Raw genomic sequence first — 17,431 nt, 5'->3', positions numbered from 1 at the left:
ATTGTTAGGTCTACCTCTTTTAACACTTGGAAAAGTACCAAGTACATATTCAAAAGGTGTTTCTTTGGGTCTCTAGTATGTGGAAAAATAACAGTGACTTCTCATATTAGCTTTCATGTTTGCAGGTGTCCGTCGTAAGATCTTATTGGCTGGAATCTAGTCTGGCTGAAGATCAAGTCTGCGTTGTCTGGATTACACCACTGCTACATGGATCTATCAGCAGATTGGGCATCACCACACACATACCACCACAAACTAGGTTTGTAGCAAAGAATTATATGCATCTGATACCAAGGCTACCACTGATTGCCAATCTTGTGACTCCTGTCAAATTTGACTTGCTTTCTTTATGCTGAAGGAAGTTAGTACACAGGGCATTGCCCCAACAGTCTGGGCGGATGGACTGTGTCAGACTTTGATTCCCTACTAGAAGAGCTACTACCATAGTTGGTGCTTTGTCAAATTCTGTGGCTGCTATTTCTGTTCAACCAGCTGACTCCAGTGATACCATCATGGTCCTTGAGACCAAGCTATGTCATGTGTTTGACTTTCCAGACTACTTGCAGTCTGACCATGATGGAGTTTTTATTACAAAAGCCACTCAACAACAGAATAAGAGGAAGGCATCTGATACACCTTCCATGCAGTCCATCACTCCTAGGCTCCTGGTAGTGTTTCTAACTGATCAACTTGGTAAGATTTCTGACTCTCTCCTTTGCCTCTGTTATGGTTCAGAAATGAGGTGTCCCCCAAAGGCTAAAGTGTGAGATAATGCAACAAAGTTTAGAGGTGAAATGATTGTGTTATGAGAGCCTTAACGTTACAGAGCATTAATCCCCTGATATGATTAATTGGGTGGTAACTGTAAGCAGGTAGGGTGTGATTGGAGGCAACAGGTCATGTGTGTGTGCCTTTGGGGTTCATATTTTGTCCCTGGTTAGTGAAACTCTCTTTTTCCTGCTTGTCATGTCCTGGGCTGCTTTCCTCCAACATCTACCTTGATGTTCTGCCTCATCTTGGGCCCAGAGCAAAGAAGTTGACCATATATGGACTAAGATCTCAGAAACCATGAGTTCCAAAGTAAACTTTGCCTTCCAAAAATTATTCTTTGCAGGTCTTTTGGTTATAGTGGAGAAAAATCTGACTAAAATAGCCTCTGAGTGATCCAACTTAGTAGGAATTTTAGTTACTGAACAAAGTAGTTTCTGGAAAAGAATCACCTCTTTCAGTTTTCTTTTGGATAATGCCCATGATTTAGGGGAAATAGGATTACACAGGCCTATTTTAAAAATCTGGAATTTTATCTGAAACATTCCTGAGCATGATGCTTCTTTATTTCTCCTAACCAACCTCTGGACATATTGGTTGGTCTACTCTGGGTGGGAGTCAAAAGTGGGCATAGGAATTCAAACTTAGTCCTGGTTCAGCTACCTGGACTCTCATTAAATTTTCATAGTCCTAGATCTTAAGGATAAGGACCTCTCAGTTGAGTATATTGCGCATGTATGTGACATGATGTCTCTCTGGAAATTTTGTAAAAATATCTGTGTTCCTCCTGTACCTGACCATCCAAAAGTAAAATTCTGGACATATATCAGAAATAATAGGCTAAAAGGTGAAATTAGTTTCTGGAATGGAACTTGTAGAGCAAGAACAGCAACCTGGGGAAGAGAATGCCTAATTATTCCATTTTGACCCTGGAAGGCACTCAGAATAGTTTTAACTCATTGACCAGGATTAATACAGATGATAGATTTACCTCTGACTTTCTTTTTGTGGACTAAGGTGATATCAGTGCCATAAGTAATAAATCCTGCTAAAATATCCAGATTAATATTGCAACGAAATGGAAGGTGATTACTAGAACTTAGAGAGAAATTCTCCTTATTTTCTATATTAGGCCCTAATGATTTGTAGAATTTGTTTAGTTGCTTGGTTTAGGACCCTGTCGGGGCATGGTTGAGGTCAATATAGCCAGTTTATCTTCCTCCACTATGTGGAGTCATGTCGACATGTCAGGGGTGGGCTCTGAGGGCCCCAGAGTCGCACCCTGGCCTGATCTCTAAGATGGCACCTGGCAGCTTGCCAGACATAGCTGCACTCATAAACAAGTTTTAGGAAGTAACTCTGGTTGGCTGTTGTACATGAGGCGATCCTGGTATCTGCCTGGAGACTGTTCCTTGATAGGCTGACTTTCCTGGTAGTCTACTCTCTGATAGGCTGATGTTCTCCATATAAGTCTGAGACTTGCGGAATAAACTCCTTTTGGTTCCTGTGATCAAGAAGAGCATACGCGTTGTGATTGTCCCTGCGGGCGGTAGGCGATCATATCGATAGAAGCTTTAATTTGATACTGTTTGAGACAAATTGATGAATTTATTCTCAGCCTCTGTTGGTCAGAATAGAGTCTGGTGTACTCCAAGAAAAATTTGTCAGTACTAAAGGTGGCAGAGAAATGAGGAGTGACTATTCTCTGTAGGTCTCATATTTTTGAATGCTATATAAACTGAGGCACTGATAGCCTTTTTGTTTTCTATGCTATCTTTTCAAGGATGTTTGTGTAATTAATAGCTTTGGAAGATATAGGGTGTCCCTAATAAGCAAAGGATAGGCATGCATTCTGTCCACCATAAAAGATTCAAATTTCCTAATCTCATGGTTTCTCTTGTGTAATAGGACCCACTGCATGTGCAGATGTTTAATCTGGCCATTTCACATTGTTGCATGGAAAGTGAGACTCTGGGATCTATTACAACGGTGCCAATACTCTGGCTACCACTATTACTATGAGTGGCAAACTGTCTTTTGTCTCTGACCCAGGAATGTCATGTCTTCTACCAGCATTCATGCCATCTGGGATGATTAACTTGCTATTTCATAAATAGGTTAAAAATCCCATCCTTTTCTCAGTTCTTGACACAAGATGGTACAACATAATTTATTAAAAATACACATATATTTGAAGAAAATATCTACAATGTACATATCCAAGAAATTATTAGTGTAAAAATTTTATAAATAATTGTATGTAGATCAATAAATGACAATTTCCTAAGTGAGAATTACAAAAAGAATATTAAGAGCTAAGTTAAAAGAAGAAGCCATTAACAAACATGAAATGATGCTCAACATTATATTTTATCAGGAAAAATGCGATTTAAAATTACAAGAGGATTCCATTTATACCCCTAATACTGCTCAACCACAGATCAGTCAAGTTAAAGAAGTTTTATATCATCCAGAGTTGGTAAGAATTTAAGAGAAAAGGTAATCATATATATTGCAGGTGGAGGTGTAAATTTATAGAACTGCTTTAGAGAGTATTTTGAAGTTGAATGAAGCTAGTTTATCTAATTTTATTTTTCTCTTTTCTTCCTTTTTGTCTATCTTTTCTCCTTCTGTTCCTCTTTTCTTCCTCAGCAGAGACTATATATGTTATTCAAAAGAGAAATAAGTTGTCAGGTTATAACAAACTTGCACAGGTAATTTTCTGAACTTATAAAACTTTATTCCTATGGAAATACATCTAAAAATTATATTATTTTTCCTGGTGGTTAAGCTCTGAGGCTCATCAAGAGGCGTTTTTAAACTTACTATGTATTTGAAAGATAATTATATCATTTTAAATTGTATTTAATTTATGTTCATAAAATTGGTCTGTGATAAAGCACATAATGAGCTCCAACTTTTGAGGCCTAAACTATGTGTACCGACACCTCTCCCAAACCAAAAGTGAGGAGTATAGGAGAAGATACAATACCTGTTACTCGTACTAGTGATGTGCTAATTGTATCTGTAAAGTAAATAAGATCATTTTCTATCAAGTCATTTACTAGGTATATTAATCTTCAAGTATCAGTATTTTAACCATGAATCTGAGAGACGATAGGAGTAAATATGTTATGAGAACAAGGTGGGTTTGAAGTGTGAACTCTTTATATGTTCACATCTAATTTTCTCCTAGACATCTTTCTCCTAAACAACTTCCTGTTGTTTTTGGGTACCAATTGTGTTACTCAGCTCAAGCTGCCAAAACAGAATACTATTTGACCAAATGACTTAAACAACAGAAAGTCATTTTCTCACAGTTCTGGAGGCAGAGAATCCAAGGTCAAGGTCTTGCAGGTTTGTTTTCTATTTCATTTTGATTATCTTTTTGTCTTTTTAGTTATACATGACAGTAGAGTATAATTTGACTTCTTTATACAAACATGGAGCACATCTTATTCTAGGTTTGGTTTCTAGTGAGGTCCTTTTTCCTAGCTTTCAAATGGTTACCTTCTTCTTGTGCACATATATCCCTGGTATCTCTTCTTCCTATGACATCAGTCTTACTGGATTAAGGGCCTTATCGTTTTGACCTTACTTAACTTCTATTACCTCCTTAAAAACCTGTCTCTAAATGTAATGATAGTGGCGGGTAGGGCTTTAACATAAACGTTTTGGGGAACACAAGTCAGCCCATAATACCTACCACGTGGCTGCCGTTGTTGTGGGTGTCTGGAACACATTAGTGAACAAAACATAGGTTCCTCCCCTGTGGGGCTTGTTTTTTAGAGGGAGGTAACAATAACTGGTAACTATAATAGGTAAGTATATTGTGTAATATGTTAGCAGATAACAATTATAATGGAAGAACAATAGGAACAGATAAGAGGAATATGAAGTGCTAGCCTTGGGGTGGGTGACAATTTAAAAAGACCAAGTCCTCAAGTGGTTGACATTTGAGCAAAGCCCTGAAGGATGTGAGGTAATTTGGAGTATAGATACATGCCTTTGTTAAGTTTGGTGTTTATTTGGTTCAGAATGATGGGTATTATTGAGAAGCTACAGAAGATGCAATTTAAAGACACATAAATTTGGTTGGAGTCCTACCTTCGAGCAAATCCGCCTCTGCACTAGACTGCATTACCAACACCACAGGTTAAATGAGTAACAGAAACCAGCACATTTTAGAGCTGATTATCCTTCCCATTATAGATGAAAAATGAGAAAACAAATTGCTTCAATGTTGCTCTTGAACTCCTCCAAGAATCACTGTCTGATTATCAAACTTGTTGGGTAGGGACAGCTGTCTTCCTATTTCTAAAGGTGGCACCTTGTTCCCTTGGTTCCATTTCACTGTCAACAGAACAGCACTTGCTTTGGTGGGAGAGATCAGTAGTAACCTTATGAATTATATTATTAATATGTCAATTGGCTGCATTCCAAATGGCTTTCCAGGATTAGTTTCTGCTTTGGGTAAGGCACAGTTGTTGATGGAATTCAGCCGCCTTACACTTAAGTGAAATATCAAGTAAGAAGTATTTATGGAGCATGCCTGGAACTGTACTTAACTCAGAAGCTGAGCAAACAATTTTGTCAATTCTTGATTACCCATGTTAAAAAAAAAAAAAAAAAAAAAAAAGAAAGTATCGTGATTGACACAGAGAGGAACATGGACAGGTGGAAAGTAGCAAACGGAAGATGGGAGGAATAATTTTGAAAGTGAAGAGTGGGGAAGGTCAAGAAGCTCTAACTGGAGGTCAGGCACATTAACTTGGGAGCAGTCATAGCCAGGAATGAGAGATTTGAGAAATCAAGGCAATTGATGAGCATCCATTTTTACCAGAGAGTCCATAAAAGAGTATAGTTTCCTTTCTTAAAAATTAATAAAAAAATATCTAACAGGCAGATTATAATTCCTTAGATTATTTAATTATATAAATGAAGTACCTCAAATATCAGATCAGAGCTGAGCTCTGGAGGGATAGCAGCAAATAATCTAATCCCTGTTTTTCCAGGAGTGTTCTCTGCAAAGTATAAAGTTAAACAAACAAACCCAGCATAGCAAGAGACATTATGGACAGAGACCTCTGAGAAGTAAGCAGGAAGCATCTAGCCCAGGGCAGAGGGTGAGACAACAGGCTGAGTAGGTCTCCAGGAGGAACCAAAGCCTGAATTCCTCTTATTGGAGGGGTTACAGTTAGCTGTGCCATCACAGAGTCATTCAACAAACATCAATGAAGCCACCCCAGGGAGTTAAACACTTGCAGTAAGTTTTGGTATGAACAAAAATCCTTCTGACAGCCAAGACTTCATGCTCTGGTAATGTGAAACTCATAGAAACATGCTGACAGATGTGTCATTAGGTATTTTGAGAAAGTTATAAAAAAAGGTTGCATTAGCAGCACCAGTCTGTTCCATGGGATGTAAAGTGTGCTGGGGTGAATGTGGTGTCCCATGTCTGGGATGACAAGTGAGCAGGAAGTGGAATGGAGAATTGGGTCACTAGGAACAGATGAAACACCAGGACCAGAGGTGAGGAGCAGGCAGAGTTAATTTGGAGAACTAGAAATAGACTTCTTTTGGCTAAAGATGAAGTGAGGAAAGGCAAGAAGGATTAAGATGGGAAATTTAAATGAGGTGAGCAAGGCTTTCTGTGCCCTGTGAAGGCGCTTGGGTTTATTCCATGCACATATGGATATTTATGAGACACATGGGGTAAACATGCAGGGCTTAAAGTGGCAAAGTAACGTGAAGATTTCGAGTTCTAGTCATGGTGGCCTGAGTTTGGAGAGTGGACTGGAATGGGCAGGCTCGGTGGGTTAGCAGGGACCAGTTATGCATTTCAGCATTAATCTGGGCACAAAAGGATGAAGATCTTGAGCCAAGACTGTATACGCGAGGAAAAGAGAGAAACGTGAGAGGAGAAATAATGTACAGAACTTGATAATTGATTGAATGACAAGGGTATTTCAGAAATAAGGGACAAGTATGGGTTTGTGTCTTCCAGTCTATACAATTCAGTGATAAGCCAAGCTTTCCCCAGGACACGTGCTTATTCAGGAAAAATGAGGGCTTAACAAACTCTAAGATCTTATATAGAGAGTAAAAAGCAATTCAGTATAAGTTCTTTAATGGATTTTAAATCCCTTGAGTGTAAGTACCTCATTTTTAAATTATTTTAATCTGCCATAGCCTAATTTTGTAGAACTTGATAAAGTAATACTTCAGCATAAACTACCTTGAAAAATGTAAAGAAAAGCTATATGTCAACCTCTGGGTTAAAATAAAAGTTAATAAAAAGTAACATTCCTTATAGTGCTCTGCATATTAAAACTATATTAGATTAACAACAATACAACTTTTATAGGTTTTTAATTTTCTTTCAAAAAAACCCCCCAAAACTAGCATCACTGTCCTGGGACCATTGGTTTTATGTGGAAAAAAAGGTATCCTGATCTCCTTTGGCTTCATTTAATTAATGTTGCTGCCAGTCGTGGCTTTTTGGATTACTGATTGATTCTAAAACAGAGGGTTATCTTTTATTTCACGCATTATAGTTGTTCAAAGACTGAGGTTTAGAGATGGAGTAAATTTAAATGGACTAACTATAGAGAAAGTTTTATGATAGTGTTTCATCGATAATGCTCAGTTGACAAAGTAATTGCTGTTTCAGGTCCTTTTGGCCTGAAGAGCTTTTGTTCTGAATCTGTGGTTTAAATGCATAACAAAAGCAAGGAATCTTTAATGGTACTTTCTTTGAAATTAGGATGTGATTACTTTAAAACACTGTGGATAGTTTTATTGCCTTCAACTATTTTTAAACTGCCATTCTTTTTTAATGGTCTTTATAACTGCATGCTGTCGAGAAGAAAAGCTAGTAGAGAATTCGCTTTGGTTGAGAGTTAGGTGAGGACCTGCAGAGAATTCCTGGAAAAGATGTCATTTTTTTTGACCCGGTGATCATTAGTCCTCTCCACGCCTTCCCTAAAGCTCCACACCAGGGCGTTTCCAGCACAACACTTTAAGCCTAATTGGACCAGCTGACAGTGGAAGGTGATCAAAACTTTTCTTTTTGGGATGCTCTATGGTTTCAGAAAGGACCGGTGGTCACCGTGATTGTGAGCATCTCACAAACATGTACATTTCATGACACTACTTGAATTCCAGAAGTGTGTGAGAGGGGCATGGACAGGTTCTAACCCGCAGTGAGGTCTGAAATCTTTATGATCTGTAACACTGAAAAAAATTATGGATCCCGTTCTCTGAAGAGCTTTGTGAGTTCTCAGGAGTTTGTGGAAGAAACAAGTCCAAGTAAAGACTCCTTACCCGGCCGTACATGCTTTGGTATGCCTCCGCAATCATCTGCCTTTGCGCGCTGCAGCGTTGCGTTAGAATGTCAATCAGCATGTCTTTGTCACAGTCTGGGAAAGAACGGTATCTGAGATTAGTGAAGCTACTATTCTGTAGTTAGAAGAAACCCATTATCTAATGATAAAAATCAATATGCAAGTGTGATGCCTCTTGGTACCTTAGAAACAGCAATTTGAACTAAATTGGAAGTCACCTACCAATGCTAGATGAAGCCTAGGTTCTTCCTGTCTCTCATTTTAGTGCTGTTACTACAGATTGTCCTCCTTCCTTTGTAAAGAGCAGATAGAAAATTCAGAAGAGTAAGAAAATACAGCTTTCCTTCAGCTACCTGTCCTGTCCCATCAAAAACGGGCTTCCCTGACTTGCAAGGCTGATGAATGGCTTGTAATGGGCACATTTTTCCCACTGTACGGTTAGCTGCAGCTTACCAGGAACATGGCTTGTGAAGACGTGGCTGCTCTTGTCAGCACCTCCAGGAAAAGGAGTATCAGAGAAGTGAAATCATGAACGTGCAAGGCGTGGTCTGTACATTTCTGAGAGATGCTGTGAGCCCATCATGCTTTGCATGGAACATGGTCTCTCTCACTTTTAATCCAGGCTTAGTATCTGGGCTGTGCATCCTTCATATCATATCACATCATCACACGGAGGAATGGACCAACTTAACGGACAACTAGTTTAGACACATTTAACTTTAATCATAGACATAGTAGGTAGACCAGGATGACCTTAACCTTTCCCTGAACTTAACTAATATTTAGACAGGTTTCTTTCTAACTAAAATCCTCCGACCTCTGTAAAAAAGGTCATTTATTTTAGAAAACTAGCAACTGTAGGTTCTCTCTCTGCTCCTTTAAGTTGTAATTCTTCTCCCAGCCTCTTGGCAGTTTTACCATCCAGAAATGTTTCTCAAGGATCTGGGGACCATGGCTTTGAAATGTTATCAAGAAAGATGGAGCCTCGGGGCTGGGGAGATAGCTCAGTCGGTGGAGTGCTTGTCTTGTAAGCACAAGGCCCTGGGTTCGATCCTCAGCACCCCTGCCCCCCCCCCCCATAAAAAAAAAAAGAAAGAAAGAAAGAAAGATGGAGCCTCTATCTGCCATTCTTTGGGTGGGAGTAGGAACCTAACTTGGGTAAGTGCTGATCAGCACTCACAGCTGGCCTAATCACACAGGCCAAGTTCCAAGCCCATTCCAGTACCCTCATGCTTTTCCACCAGCTCACCCCACGCTTCATCCTCCCGTTCTATATATCAGAAGGGGTTGAGTTCAGGCTCGCTCCTCTCTTGGAATGATCTTGGTGTCTATTGCAACAGTACTGAATAAAGTCTTCCTTGCTTGTTTAATCTGATTTGGTGCAAATATTCTTTGATAAGAGGAGCTATTTATAATGGATGGTGAGGGCTGGGGATACAGTTCAGTGGTAGAGCACTCGCCTAGCATGTGTGAGGCACTGCATTAGATTCTCAACACCACATACAAATACAAAATAAAGGTCCATTGACAACTGAAAAAAAATTAAATGGATGGTGGAAAAAATAAATTAAAATTTCAGAATGTTGAGCAAGTCATCTTTTTGAAAATTAAATACATCCTGGATGGTCTTAGGATCACAGGCAAGTTATGAATTGGGTCCTAAAATGTCCAGTGAATGGGACAAGGGACTAGCATTTACATAGATGACTGTGCTGTTGAGAATGGAGGCAGGTGAGGGGGAAGATCAGAGTACTTTGTGCATGTGAGAGAAATAGTCCTGAAGCTGTATATGGAGGGAGGAAAGCATAGACGCACATCCAAAGACTGAAAATAGTGTCTTTTGAGAGAAAAGGAATAGAGTGAGGTGTGATGTGGAATCTGGTGCTAGCCTCGTTAAGTCACGGACTCAAAGGAAAATAAGACACAGGTAAGTCTGTTACCTTCTTTCCAAAATGCACATATTTTAAATAACTAACAAAAGGTTTCTCAGTCGCATCCCCTGTGTTATTCTTATAATCATCATATTTATTTATTACATATTCCTTATTATTTTGTTTTTTATTCTATTGAAATTATCCACAACCTACCACTCTGAATTACTCTTCATTTTTTAAAGTTTCTGTAGCTGTTCTTCCTTATTTAATCTCTCAGAGATATTTCAGAATAATTATTTAATGATAATTTTTAAAATTTTATTAAAAGTTTTCTTAAAATATTTTAGTTAGTAGAAACTTAGGAATTGATTATGAGAGTTTTCTTTCCATCACTAACATGATGAATCTGCCAAATTATTTTTGACTTTTCTAAAACACTAACTAAAGATTTGTAGAGCTTATTGCTAATGAAAGGAAACTTTATTTCTCTAAAATTACTCATTTTGCATTCATATTTGTACATTGAATTATATTTTTTAAATTTTATTTTTTCACACTTAATGGTGACTGAAGACATGTTACTGAATTTTATGTTTACCTTATATCAGAAAAAAAAGGAAAGAAATCAACTTTTCCTAACTGATGGCTATATAATACTGAAGCAACAACAACAGAAAACCCATTTTTTTTTTTCAAGTTCACAAGAAAAAGTTACCAAATAGTCCAGATTCTGGGCCATAAAACATAACAAATTTAGAAAAATATAAACCATGCAAAATTTGCTCTAAGATTGTAAGGAAATTAAACTAGAAGTCAATAACAGAAAGATAGCTAGAAAACCCGGAAATAGCTAGAAAAAACACACTTCTAAATAACTCCTGATGCATTCAAAAAATTTAAACAAAATAAAAATGAAAACACATCAAAATGTGTGAGATACTGTGAATGCAATGCTTAAAGGAAAATGTATCAGATAGATGGAATATATAGGAAAAGAAGAAAGATTTGAAATCAGTACTCTAAGCTTCTACTTACACAACAGCAAACAACAAAATAATACCTAAACAGAAGACAAGAAATCATAAAAATGAGAGTAGAAATCAATTAAATTGAAAATAAGAAATCAACAGAGAGAATCAATAGCACCAAAAGCTGGTTCTTTGAAAAGACCAGCAAAATCTATGTGCCTCTAGACAGTTTAAGAAAAAGAGAGATACAAAATACCAATATCAGAAACAAAAGAGGGACCATCACTACTGGTCTTATAAATAGCAAAAGGCTAATAAATGAACATACTGAATACCTCTATGCCTACAGATTTGATTGTCTAGGTAAAGTAGATCACTTCCTTCAAAGATACAATTGGCCCGAACTCAAAGAAAAAATAGACAATCTGTAAAGGTTTTATCTGTGAAAGAAATTGAATCAATAATAGTCTGTCAAAACAGAAAGTACAAGATCAGATGTATTCTCTGGTAAATTCGGCCAAACCTTTAAAGAGAAAATATTCTCTATAATATCTTCCAGAAAATAGAAGCAGAGGAAGTACTTTCTAATTCATTATTTCTATGTGGTCAATATTACCCTAATGCCAAAATTAGAGTAAGATATTACCAGAAAATTACTGACCAACCTCTCTCATAAACAAAAATGTAAAAAAACCTTAAAAAATAACAAAATGGAATATAACAATGTGTAGAAAGAATTTTATATAGCTATGCAAGGCTGGTTCAACTTTTGAAAATCATTCATTTAATCCATCACATCAATAGTCTAAAGAAACAAAATTATATGATTATATTGAGAGATGCAGAAAAAGTATTTTACAAACTACAATCCCTGTTAAAGATAAAGATGTCCAGCAAACTAGGAATAGAAGGAAAGTTCCTCAGCTTGATAAAGGACATCTCTAAAATCTTACAGCTAGCATCATACTTAATGGAGAGAAAAATTAAGAACAAAATGAAATGTTTCAAAAACATCTGTGTTTCAAAAAGTTTTAGATATTTCAAAAAGATTAATTTTGATTTATGTGCTCCTTTGTGGAGATTTAGGACTATTGCCTAAAAATGTTTCCATTTGTCCAAGATCTTACAGAGATAACTTGGCAATTACATATGTTGATATATACAAAATAAATACAGTTGTTTCAAGAACTCATGGATAGGAATTCCTCAACTAGACTCCCAAAGTGCAAGAAATAAGATCAAGAATCATAAATGGGATCATATCAATCTGAAAAGATTCTTCACAGCAAAGGAAATAATCAAGAACATGAAGACAGAATGGGAGAAAATCTTTGCCACCTACGGATCAGATACAGCATTAATCTCCAGGATGTATAAAGAAAGCAAAAAAATTAACACCAAAAAATCAAATAACCCAATCAATAAATGGGCAAAGGAACTGAACAGACATTTCACAGAAGCAATACGAATGGTCAACAAATATATGAAAAACTGTTAAACATCTCTAGCAATTAGACAAATGTAAATTAAACTACACTGAGATTTTATCTCACTCCAGTCAGAATGGCAGTTATCTAGAACGCAAGTTACAACAAATGTTGGTGAGGATGTGAGGAGAAAGGTACACTCATACATGGCTGGACTGCAATTTGCTGGGACTGCAAATTGGTGCAACCTCTCTAAAAGCAGTATGGAGATTCCTTAGAAAACTTGGAATGAAACTACCGTTTAACCCAGTTATCCCACTCCTAGGCATATACCCAAAGGTCTTAAAATCAGCATACTATAGTGATGCGGCCACATCAATGTTTATAGCAGCTCAATTCACAATAGCTAAGTTATGGAACCAATCTAGGTGTCCTTCGACAGATGATGGCTAAAAAAAATTGTGGTGCATATACACAATGGAATATTACTCAGTCATAAAGAAGAATGAAATTATGGCATTTGCAGGTAAGTGGATGGAACTGGAGACTATCATGCTAAGTGAAAAAAGCTAATCCCCCCAAACCAAAGGCCAAATGTTCTCTCTGATATGTGGATGCTGACTCACAATAGGCTGGAGACGGGGGTAGGAGTGGAGGTTCACAGATTGGACAGGGGAGAATGGGAGGAAGAGAGAGGGGATGGGATTGAGAAAGACAGTAGAATGAATCAGACATAACTCTACTATGTTCATATATGAATACATGACCAGTGTAACTCCACATCACCATGTACAACCAAAAGAATGGGAAGTTATACTCTATGTATGTATGATATGTCAAAATACATTCTTCTGTCATATACAACTAAGAAGAACAAATTTAAAAAAAAATCAGAAAATCAACAACACAAATGAAATCATGGGTAGGAAAATAGCTTCTAATAGCAGGGAATTAGAATGCAGACTTCACCATTAGGGAAGGTTAATTGAGAAGTGTTTCCTTTTTAGATTGAAATTAGTAAGTTTTTACACAGCTTAATTCAACTTTTGTTAAAGCTATTCATTTTCATTTGCTTTAGAATATATTTTTGCTTTCATATTTTTCTAAATCAAATCGTCTCCAGGGAAAACATCAGTAATCATCCTTTTCAATTGCACTTTGCCCAAGTCTTCAAGGTGGATGCACAGGGGTTTGCTCTGGCATGCTACAGTGGACACTAGGCAATCAAAACCAGAAGCTTCTGAAATCTTTCAGCCTTGAACATTGACAAGCAAAAAAATTACGACGGTCAAGATGAATCCATATTCTGACCCTAAAATTGCAATGACAGGAGAATTGAAACTGGAACACAGAAAAAAATATTGTTTTTTGGTGACTAGATTGCTCTGACCTATAGTTTTAAAGTGAAAATCATACTCTGGAAGAAAAGTTAATCTGTAACTTTTCCTTATCTTGTCCCTATATTTTTCTTACCATGATTGAGATTTTTAAAGGCATGAAAGTATTGCAAACTTTTAAAGTCAACTTTAGAGAACATAGTTGAAGGTTTTTATTGTTTTCCTCTTGGATGCTGCTAGTGAATAAAGCACACAAATGTGTGTGCATGCATGTACACACGCACACACACACACACACACACACACAGTTCCTGTTAAAAGTGACCTTGTCTTTCTAATCAGGAACTTGCTTTCTTATGAAAGCCTTTGCATGTTTTATGCAAACATTTCTTTAATGTTTATCTTTGCCCTAAAATGGGTTTTAAAAAGAAAATATGTGGCTATTTAATTATGTCATATGACATTTTAAAGGTTCAATCTTAAAAAAAAAAAAAAAAATCTAAAAATTTTCCTCTTTTCTTCTTTCTGTAGGTTTTTTTCTCCAGGTTCATTCAGTGAATATCCATTTGGCACCAATGAACCAAACTCTGAACTCTAAAAGCTCACAGTCCAGGCAGCCAGCCATGCTGGCACAGGCATTGTGCAGGTGAGGCTGGAGACGGGAGCCAGGAAGCAAGGGATCTGGGAAGGCAGGACTGGTGGGGCGTGGAGGGCTCAGAGCAGGAGGCAAAGAGGAAGGCTCATTGCAATAGATTCCTGAAGGAAGAGAGGTTGGATGAAAACTCAAGAAAAGAAAACAGCACTCTAGGCAGGAAGATTATTGGGCCAATTTACAGAGATGTGAAAGATCAGAGCCACTGGGGAATCTCGCAAGTTTGATTTGGAAGTGAAAACAGCAACAGAAATAGGCAGAAAGCAAACAAACGCAAAGGTCAGGAAGAATGTTCTGTGCTGGATTAAGGTGTTATGCTTTGGAATTTCATTTAGTAGTTAGTGATGAGGTATGTAAGGACTTCAGGCAAACGTGTCAAGATCAGACTTGCAATTTCTCAAGGTAAATCTGCTCACCATAATTATCTTTTACTATTGTTTTTCTTCTCAGTTCATATCCTTGTCCAATTTTTTTGTTAATTTGCATCTGCTTTTTGTAAGACATCAGTTGTTTTATACCCATAGTGTAGACTTAAGGTAAAGCAAAACCAGTATTACAATAAAGGATAGTAGAAATTTCTAGCCTTACCAAATCCTTGGAGTGCTCCTCCTAGCATTTGGGCATCCATTATGGGATTGAAATTGGGAGCTGGGAAGATGGTTCCTTGTACCTGGTAAGAAAAGTTGATAAGAAAGAGATTGTAGTAATTCACATGAATGATTTCAATATTTCTCCAGAGGAATGAACACAAAGATATATTCTACACATTTAAATTATTATAAGACATGTACACAAGTCTATTAAACGAATGTCCTAATTATATGCTAAGTATAGAGAGCAAATTTGATGGGGTTGATTTTATCCATTGACCTCTATGATTTTGGAATCTATTATTTAAATTGGAAACTGAGATACTAGAACCAATGCTAGAAAAATGTTAAGAATCAAAGTAAAAATATATGTCTTCTTAGCAAACAATAGCATTTTCTTATGAGTTGGAGACTATTTCACAGAACTGAAAAGAATCGTGTTAGGAAGATGCATGTCATTCACATGAATTAGAAGTGGCACTTGCCACCACAGCTCTTTTGCACCTAAGGGGTCCTCAAATCATATGAAAGAAAATTAAAATATTTGGATTTGGGCTATAGGATTCATAAAAATCTGGGTGATACAGACAGGGCAGAGGTTATTTAGCTGAAACTTGTCGCTGCAAGGCAAAATGTAAAAACCTGACTGACATTCCATTTAAATTCTCTCTCTTGTCAAAAATAAAATGGCAGAACATTTCAGGCAGGTTTTGGAACCACATGGTCTATTATTTCAGACAGAGTCAGCCAGGACTACCATATCATAACAGCACAGGAGAGTTGTCAGTCAAAATTTATTAAAAAGAAGGACAGCTGTCCCCATTTCTTGTCATTATGCCCCAAAACATTGCAGGGCCGAGAAATGGCTTCTTATAGTGCATAAGCGTACAAGTCCTTGAGAAAAACTTGGACACTCACTGAGATTTTCTTAACAATACAATCTTAGTTGAAGATAAAACTTCTAGTGCCCATTGTCTAAGAGTAGGAAATTAATTAATGAGAATAAAACTAGACTATAATTTGTAGTTCCATGAATATAAATATACCAAGAGCAAAATACTGAGGAACAATTTTAGAGGATTAAGAACACTGTTCACTTGAGTTAAAACTAATAATTAAATTTCACTTGGATTCTACTTTATTGACGTTAATAACATGACGTATGCATTTGAAGTAGACAAAAAAACCATATAATGATTGTGATGTGGCCATATTTTTATATTCAGAAGTACAACTATGTTAGTGGAATGTACTTCTTAAATGCCTGTATGAACAAATATATGTAATTGAAATAAGAACCTCATCTGTATCTTACATTGCTCAAGCACATTCATTCACAAATGAATTTCCAATTTGCTTCTGAGATCTCAAGTTTATTGGAGATGGCCTACAAAGAAAGTTCTCTTGAGCTAATCCCTGAACCTAGAAGCTGTTTATCAGGAAAGTACATAGTAGTATCAGGAAAAAAACATAGTAAACATATCAGAAAAGGACATAGTAATTTTATCTCTATTTTAGCACAAAATCCAGTGAGACTCTATTAAGATATTAGACTGATTCTTATTTAATTTATTAAATTAAGTTCAGATCACAGACTCTAAAGTAAATTTCCAGTTTGATTCTCCTGACTGCAAACATTTTCTTTTTTTTTTTTTTAATATTGTGAGCCTAGAGGAGCCTGAGACTTAAATTTTTGAAACAATACCCATCTACCTTTAAATGTGAAAGGCTGCATTTGTTACTGCCTTTTACTAAATTATTTTCATCTGTGTAGTTCTTCATCAGGTAGACGGCTATTCTGTATTCACAGAGACATTGAGATTATCCAAGGATTGTACCCCCACACATGCCCAGTCTCCCCCATTATCAACATCTCCTACCAGTGTGGTACACTTGCTACATGAACCACATTGACACGTCATAATGTCCAACAATCCCTATTTTACCTTGGGGCTCACTCTTGTGGCCGCACATTCTTTGAGGTTGAACAAACTTATAATGACATGCACCTACCATTATATCACACAGAATAGTTCTGATGCTCTAAGGAATCTCTGGGCTTCACCTGTCATGCCGTTAAAGATTTTTGGAGGAATGAGTAAGGGATACTTTATTTTCTGTTATGGGGATTGGAAGACTTGTGTGTACATTGTCACTTACTGCCTGGATGGCCTTAATCTTGCTGAGTGACACCAGTCCAAGGCAGATTAACCTTTTGAGATTTAAAAGAGAAAGTGTCCTTGAAGACAATAAGATATATTGTTAAGTATGTGTAAGTTATCTAGACAATTTCTCACATGGACTGAACAAATGTCCACCAAAAAACATCTCATTAGTGGCCTGGCTAGGATCTCTCAGAATTTCTACTAGAGTATTGCTATAATGAAACTATATTCCTTTTTGGAGGAAGCAAAAAAGCCCTGAAAGTTACAGATAAGGAAAGTTAGAGATGTCTATAGTGATTTATCA

At 36.9% G+C, this 17,431-nt stretch overlaps 1 protein-coding gene across 1 annotated transcript in view; it reads right to left on the bottom strand.

Moving 5' to 3' along the window:
* Positions 1–17,431, bottom strand: part of Anxa10 (annexin A10) — a 68,303-nt gene that overhangs the window by 37,368 nt on the left and 13,504 nt on the right. Inside the window, exons 2-3 of the mRNA XM_047549644.1 lie at positions 14,961–15,042; positions 8,095–8,189 (exon numbers count right to left, since the gene is read on the bottom strand). Coding sequence (XP_047405600.1) covers positions 8,095–8,189; positions 14,961–15,042 — 177 coding nt within the window. The remainder of the gene's footprint in view (positions 1–8,094; positions 8,190–14,960; positions 15,043–17,431) is intronic.

Source organism: Sciurus carolinensis, chromosome 4 (assembly GCF_902686445.1).
Source record: "Sciurus carolinensis chromosome 4, mSciCar1.2, whole genome shotgun sequence".
NCBI classification, from domain to species: domain Eukaryota; kingdom Metazoa; phylum Chordata; class Mammalia; order Rodentia; family Sciuridae; genus Sciurus; species Sciurus carolinensis.
This window is presented reverse-complemented; position numbering and strand designations above follow the sequence as displayed.